This window comes from Myzus persicae, unplaced genomic scaffold, assembly GCF_001856785.1.
Source record: "Myzus persicae strain clone G006 unplaced genomic scaffold, MPER_G0061.0, whole genome shotgun sequence".
Taxonomy (NCBI): Eukaryota; Metazoa; Arthropoda; class Insecta; order Hemiptera; family Aphididae; genus Myzus; species Myzus persicae.
In genome coordinates this window covers 22121-30440 of record NW_019104082.1, presented here as the reverse complement: position 1 = coordinate 30440, position 8320 = coordinate 22121, and the positions used below count along the sequence as shown (strand labels likewise).

Sequence of the window (8320 nt, the reverse complement as noted above, 5' to 3'; positions counted from 1 at the left end):
ATAAACATTGGTCAATATATAGGTACTAAGAAAAATTCGTGGGCCAAATTTTACAATAATCTGTCTCAACGTTTTTAGTTTTTACATGTTGAATATATATTAACTTCAAGTTTTAACTCATTATCACTTATACAGTCTATTAGCTATCTTTTATTGCATGGAATTCAATGTTTCATTATTGTCAGTAGAAAAATGTACATTTGTACTATACACCAACCCATGTTTAAAATTATACAGCTGATATTATTTAAACACGAAATCATAACATACGCGGTGCTAGATATAGGTAACAGGTTAGATATTGCAATATTTAAATCAGATATCTATGTACGGCGAACCTATGTTAATGCGCACGACGTCTAGCTATTTAATGGTAGATTGAACGTTTTGCAACGTTTTAGTTCTGGTAAAAAAAAAATGCTTGTACAGAAGGACGAAATAAGTTATCGTGTGTATAGGTACGAGGACTCCGTAGAAGGTGAAGGTCTCCAGAAAAGTGAAATCTATATAGGTATAAATATTTATATTATATCACTATATATTATGTAGATATAGCGTTTGATCTAATTGTGTTGCGCTGTGCATGTATATCACTATAGCTACATCATTATTAATTTATTTTGTAGATACATGAGCTGTAATAAATTGCCAAACACTATATTATGATAATTTCAAACAATAGTTACTAATGTTATTATCAATAGTTCCTATAATTCTATAACATAAATTTAGTGACGGTTTAGAAATATGTTTAGGTATTGTTTTACCAATAAACTCTTTAGGCACATTGCAAGTATAATTTGCTACACAAAACACTCACTTATACGAAATTCTTTAATTTATAAAATTTTCTTAGGTATGTAGTACTTAATTAAATATTAGCTAAGTAAGTTTTTTTTGAGATAATAGCCGATAGTTTATTTTTATGAAAAAACAAATTAGGTAGCTAAGTATCTTCATAATATTTTTCAAATTATTTATTATTTTTCTTAATTTAATATAAATTCCCTTAACCACGACCATGATTAAATTACTTCAAATATTTAAAGAAAGAAGGTGGACAAGTGGGTACCGCCATGTACTGTAGGTGTTGTGTGGGTCACTGACCACTGTCAGGCAGTGGCAATAAATAATTATTTAACGAAAAATTAATAAGTACATAAAAGTTTGTGATACCTAATATAACTGTATTATAATAATCATAAACAATAGAAGAAACAAATGTTGTCTTCTTTTATTATGTTTATTTTGAATTAAGTATTAAGGTATAAAAACAATTAGCAAAAAAAGGTTTGAAAAAGATGTTTTGACTGCGAATCTTTGACACATAAATATTAAAATATATGACACGTTGGTAATTTCTGTAATGGAATAGTTAAATTTGAATTCAATGATATAAGATCATTGTATTCCCAAAACCATTCTAAGCTAAAACGGCCTGTCCGCGTGTTATTAATTATTATACAATATTATTTTTAAATTACAAAAAATAATTAAAAACATAATCTTCCGATAATTATCTAATTTTGTTCAAAATTGAACTTGAAATATCTATTGAAAAGACTGTTGATATAATTATTAGATTTTCTTTAATTATTAGATTTTTTGGTAACTGTATGAATTACTATTATGAGTTTTGAGACACAGCTTGTTTAAAATTGTCAATCCTTAACTATACAAACTGAACATTTTATACATTTTTAACTACAAAATAATTTGCAAATTGTAGAGATTTTGATGAATATTGTCAACATTTTAACTTAAAATGCTCATGAAAAAAAAAGTACGTATATATTATTATATAATTCTTTTATAACAACTTTTTAGGAAACTTGTATTAAATTTTCAATCTTTTTGATCCAACAAAATGTTTTTATTGACATTTATCGAAAAAAAATACTTGTACATATAAACACACGAAAAAAACACTCATTATTATAAAATAAATACATTTGTAGGGTTACTTAGAATGTAAAATTATGAAATAAATTGTACATTACATAATAAATATTAAAAATAACTTAACAAACAAAAAATATATAAAACCAAGTACAAAGAATAATGTTATCACAATAAACAGCAATAAATTAATATCATGAATGTAATTACTGTTCGATTTTTCGTGAGTGTTAAATTTTGTTAAAGCACATTGAAAATAAGTACATATAAATACTCATATATAAAATAAGTCTGCTGACAAACTTAAACTTATTAAAACATAATATTTAATTATAAGTTTTTTTTGTGTAAATAAAAATTAAATTATTTTAAGTGATTTAAGCAGTTTTCTCTTAAATTTGTAGAAAAGAATAAATACATTTTTTTCACATACAAATGTTTTATTTTAAGTAAAATTTAGTATAAAAATGTAGGTAAAAAAAATTCAAGTTATTATACTATATTGGTCATAAATAGTTTACGCACATTTTAAAATTTTCCAATTAAACTCTGAACTCGTTTGCTCACAGAATATTTTAGATGTAACCACTAGATTGCTCACTAAACAGGTACCTTACAGTATTAATCAATCGTTTGTGAAATAATGCACTATATAGACATAATAGTATATTATGTCCTGATGTTTAAAATTATTTATTGTTAATTCATATATTATTTATTTATTTGTTTATACAAGAATTATTTTTAAGTGCCAATAGTTTTTTTTATATAACATACCTATTTTGTTTTAATATTTTTATTCAATAAAAATGTATGCTTACAATCTGAGATCAAACGAGACTTAAGAAAAAATAAGTTGTAATTTTAGTAAATGTGGGCTAGCTAGGGCTCTCCATATTGACATAATTAAATACACTTGGTATGAATTTGACCTTTGCCTCCTTCATTATATTCTTGACAGCTAAACCACATTTGTTGAAATGTTCCGGTCGATGCTATTATTGAACCACCAATCCAGGCACCAAATCGTCTCTCAACAGATCCATTAGGTGAAATCATTTTCAATCTCATACTAGGTGGTACACGAGCTGTGAGATCTCGATTTAATCTCTCTGGGAAACCCTTTTGGCACATAAATATTAAAATCTTACATTAATAAACAATTGTATTTAAGAATATAGTTTAAATAATGATCAAAATATAATATTTACTTGTATCAATGAATTTCCACCAGTGACAACAATGTTATTATATAACGTAGGTCTTATGTCCACATCACACATCCCTGCGCTAGTGACAACAATATGGCTCATGCTTAACATAGAACCACCCATATTAGGGCTAGGATCAAATAACATTTCTGGTATTTTGAATCTTTCATTGCCGAACTCCTTAAAAATATAATATTAGTTTAGTTTGACCTTACTATTGTGGTTATATAAAAAAAGGTTTTTACTAAACTTTAGACGTAAGTAATAGTGCAATTGTTTTTTATTTGGAGAATCATTTTTGACTAATATTTGGGGGATTTTAATTCATAATAGATATTTCATTAACTTGCATTTAAAATTAACCGATATTGTTTTTAAAGAAATAACTTGTAAAATAAGTTGTATGATCAATAAATTACTATAATATATTGATTTCAACAAATAATTCGGTAAGATCCTACAGTATACTACGATTGATATGGGCGATTGTAAATTCCACCGATTTATAATCACGATTTTAGTTCTTTAAGGTTTTTTTAATAATAACATAATATAAATTCCATTGATACTTTTCATTTACCAGAAAAAAATTAGCTCCAGTACGAATTTTTCACCTTTAAACTCCAGCGATGGTAAATATATTTTTTTATTAATTTTATTTTAATTTTCTAGTGATCATTATTTATAATTAAACAATGATATTGGTATTTTTGTCGAGTGTTACTGATGGGTAGCTACTCCCCTCAAGCATTCACTACCAATTATATTTTACGAACATATGCTTATTGTAAAAATGTTACAGATTATATGTATTTTAATAAATGTAAAAATAAAGTAAAGGTATTTATTTTTATTTTATTTAACTAATAATCAACTTAATATTATTATTTACTTGATTGTAGCCATTAGGAAACTCATAATGAGAAGTTGGTAGAGTCGATACAATTTTTTCATCATATGGAGTTTCAGATACTTGCAACACAGAATGCTGAAAATCTTGAATAACTGAATTACACATATAATTATACCACGAGTCCGTCACTTCTGGTAGTGTCCTTTTTTTTATCCATACTGGTTTTTCTTTTTCTTTTACTATTGTTTTTTTGTCAATCATGTAATGTGGTGTCACATCGATATTATTTTCCTACCAATGATAAAAATTGAAAAATCAAATAGGTCATTACATTACTATAACAATTTTATTCTACTTACAGCCAGGAACTCTTTGCATTGCATACTAATGAAATTTCCACCAAAAGGACATTTGACAATGGCAGATTGTATTACATACCCGTCGTGCACGGGAATGGCAGATGTATGTATTGCGCCACTATCAATAACAAGACCAGTAGGACGGCCACAAGAAAATGCAGCTAAGACAGCATTTCTACAAAGATAAACAGCCGGCACATGATATTTTTCAAACATTAATTCCACCAGTTTCTCCCTTTTGGATTTTGTATTGAATGGTGATTCACTAAATAATACTGGATGATACTTTGGCTCTGTGTGTAAGCACTTTGAGTAAGAATAATCAATAATCTTTTCGAATAGATCCCAATCATCTATCATGCCGTCTTTCATACAGTTTTTCACTACTTTGTCTAGAAATAAAAATAAAATATTTTATTAATATACAACTTTTTTTTCTGTACTGCCTAGATGGTATTGGGTACATATTTAATTTTTGGTCGAATACACTTTTGCTAAATTGGCAAAAATGATACAACGTATTTAACTTAAGGTTAAGGCTGTTGAAAGCTGATCGTTTTTGACGGGTTGAATATAGGCAACATTATTTATCCATTGGGAAATTGCTATGAGAGTGTATGCGTAGAGACTGATCTTAAGTGTGAGTGAGTTCCCCGAATAACAATAAGTATGTTTAGGTACCCTGGCATCGAACGTTTCCGGGAACAAATAGCAGTTCGCACACGCATGCACAAGTCATAGCATTTAATGAAATAAAATATTTTATTTCAACGAGCCAAAAAGATACAATATTGTGATCGTGAGTAATCGTCAAATAATCTTAAGCTAAAAACAAGTCATTTGATGGAACAATCATGAGCGCAAATGAATAGCGTTTGCTATTGAGTTGGAGGGGGGCTGAAGCCCTACTATAATAATATTAAAAAAATAGTAAATGTTTTGAGGTCAAACTAGGAGGGGTCCTTATTTACACCTTTAGAAATAATTAATAAAGATACATTGATGTCAAATTATCACATCACTACTACATCTCATTAAACATTTTTATGTTTCATTACGTATTATAAATAATTATAATGATAACATTTTAAATTAAAAGTCGGCCAAGGAGCACAAAACTACTTAAGGTAACAGCACAGATATATAAACATACTAGATAGCGGAAAACGTTATACAATTTTTGCGTTTATCGTTATTCATAATTAAAACGTTATACAATTTTTGCGTTTATCGTTATTCAGAATTAAAACGTTATACAATTTTTGCGTTTATCGTTATTCATAATTAAAACGTTATACAATTTTTGCGTTTATCGTTATTTAAAATTTAAAAGTATTTAGATACCTGTTTTAAAAGTACACAGGCCGCAATTTAAAAGTATACGACTGTGACCTTTTTTTGGGGACATAATTTCCCTATTCTGAGTTTTAAATAGGTATTGTTAAATTTTATTTATTTAATTAAATGGGTTCAACTAATATAAAGAAAACGTATGCACGTTAAAACTATAAGTATATTAGTATAAAATATAAATATTAAACATTTGACAACAATTAGACAAACACTGACGAGTGAATAAATCTGAGCAAACTGAACACCGAACACAATAGTTGAATAACTTGAGTGGTATAAATTTCGACCGTAGTACAGATAGTACAGTACAATATTATCAGAGCATCACTATTATTAGCTATTGGTAATTAAATTATTCTATTAATAACTTCTTATTAAGTTTTAAAATAATATCTAATACGGGATCTCCCGGATAGGCCGGATACGGAATAAAATTAATTCTTGGATTGAATAAATAATTGAATACTACTAAGTATTATTAAATAATTGGGAATTAATTATTTCGTTTAATGGAAAACAATATATACCGTTTTGCGTTATGTTTTGTTTAATGATACATCATATATTTTGTTAAACGTTACGTTTTGTTTTGTGTTATTTATTTATTTACGTTTATCGTTTTCCGTTATAATTACATTTACAAATTTCAATCGTTTTTTATCAAATATAACATTATAATCATAACGTTATTATAAGGTTTGCAAGCCCTGATACATATACATATAATATGTACACAGTTTTTTGTATAGCTATTTTAATTTTTAAGTTTAAATTTGGACAAAAGTGCATGTCTATATATTATTAAATAACCAAGAATAATGATTTTAGTTATACAAGTATAATATGATCTAGTTTTTTTAATATGTATTTATCAAAATTATAATTTATCATTGGCTGTTATCAGTTAATATTTGTAAACATTGCCGTGGTTGCATATGGCGGAACAAGACACACTTTTCGGATTGACGTGCGCTATCTAATATGTTTATATATCTGTGGGTAACAGTCAATGCTTAATTTGCATGTAACGTAAATAATTAACGTAATTTAGATCTATATTTACCTTTACGAGGGACGCGCAACGATGTAACATCAATGAAATATTTCGTGTTTCCATTGATCCGGCTGCCGGATTTCGCACCTGGTTCCAACGCACTCGTATCTGGTGTGCCGTCGTTCAATATGCCAACCATGGACGGCACTTCCGATTTTGGGGCATCATCTTGGGCGGCGCCGATGCGGATCGATTCCGATCCCAAGTCGAACACGATCGCGCCGATTTCGTCACCGCCATACAACATGTTGATATTCATGTTTCTGATTTACTGTTCACAAAAGTAAATAAAACACAATATTAATAATGAAAATACAATTTCCAATGTATAAAGAAGATGTTGGAGATTAAGAATAATGGCGTATTTTACGAATACTTATCACGAACACTCAAAATAATAATAACATTAACAATCAGGATGCCGAACCACAGCTGATGACTATTAAACAGGCTTGTTTTTGTTGTATTCATTAGATAAACGTACTTACAGTGTTGCCAAATTTTCCGTATTATTGTGTATGCGTCATTTTGAAAACCCTGTGTAGTTATCTCGGACAAAAAATCAATAAGCTACAAGGTTGGTGGAGATATCACCGTGTGTGTGTGTGTGTGTGTGTGTGTGTGTGTTGGCTGGGGGGGAGGAGGGGAGAGAGTGTCAAATATTGATTTGAAACATCTACGTGAGGGTGAAAACGGACAGCTGCGTATCATCCATACGTGAACATCGAAGGGAGCGGATTCACTTATACCTTTATTCTCTGAATCCTTTCACACTAACCCCTCGAATCTTCGTAATTGTCTACCTCTCTTACCTGTTATGATTCAAGAATTGCTCGGGCCATATAAAACCTTTACAACAATAAAGCATTATTTATGCATTTGAACATATTTGAGTACTTTTTAGTGTGCCAATAATTAAAACGAATTCACACTACCGAATTCACCCGTGTCTTAAAGCAAAAAACTTTTGAACCGTTCAGCGGATTAGCACAATTGCACATCCCAAAAGTACCACCCAAAACGAATGTCTTGCCAAAATAATGAAAATTATAAAATTAATTAGTAGTCACACCTTCATAAAAAAAAACATAGAAATTAAACATTTTTTTTTACAAATAATTTTTATAAAAAAAGAATACTAAAATTAATAAATCAAAAACATTTTTAAAATCATAATAATATTACCCATAATACATCCTAACTATAACGTTATTCAAATTTAATAATTATATTATTAAAATTGAAAAACATAAATAAAATACTTTGTATAATTCAAACTTAATTAATACTTTTATAAAAAGGAGAGTTGATGGGCAAAAATAATGTGGAGATTAAAGAATTGTATCAAAAATCCAATATAGTAGTAACTATATGATAGAGCCGAAACTTTTGGGCTTGCTACGGGTGGTAAGTACTAAAAATAATAATTAATAATCACTTCAACAATTTTGGTTTAGATTGAATATTGTATATACTTATACAGATCTAATAAAGTATTTATATTAAATAATTCATTGAAAATAAAAAACTATGAACTTAAAAAAACAACTATTACAACTTTATTAATACTCTTAGAGTCTTTAATTTTAAT

General features: G+C 28.1%; 1 protein-coding gene across 2 annotated transcripts; it reads right to left on the bottom strand.

Moving 5' to 3' along the window:
• Positions 1 to 2203: 2203 nt before the first annotated feature.
• On the bottom strand, positions 2204 to 7688 carry LOC111038487 (actin-like protein 6B). 2 transcript variants are annotated; one of them, XM_022321613.1, is made up of 5 exons: positions 6739 to 7688; positions 4323 to 4714; positions 4003 to 4254; positions 3111 to 3290; positions 2204 to 3021 (listed from the first exon to the last, which is right to left on the bottom strand). In XM_022321613.1, exons 1-5 carry the CDS (start codon positions 6986 to 6988, stop codon positions 2806 to 2808), a joined length of 1290 nt encoding a protein of 429 aa, XP_022177305.1. In that variant the 5' UTR covers positions 6989 to 7688; the 3' UTR covers positions 2204 to 2805. The 2 variants fall into 2 exon arrangements, with proteins under 2 accessions (XP_022177305.1, XP_022177306.1); XM_022321614.1 differs by lacking the exon at positions 6739 to 7688 and adding an exon at positions 5004 to 5132.
• Positions 7689 to 8320: the final 632 nt, after the last annotated feature.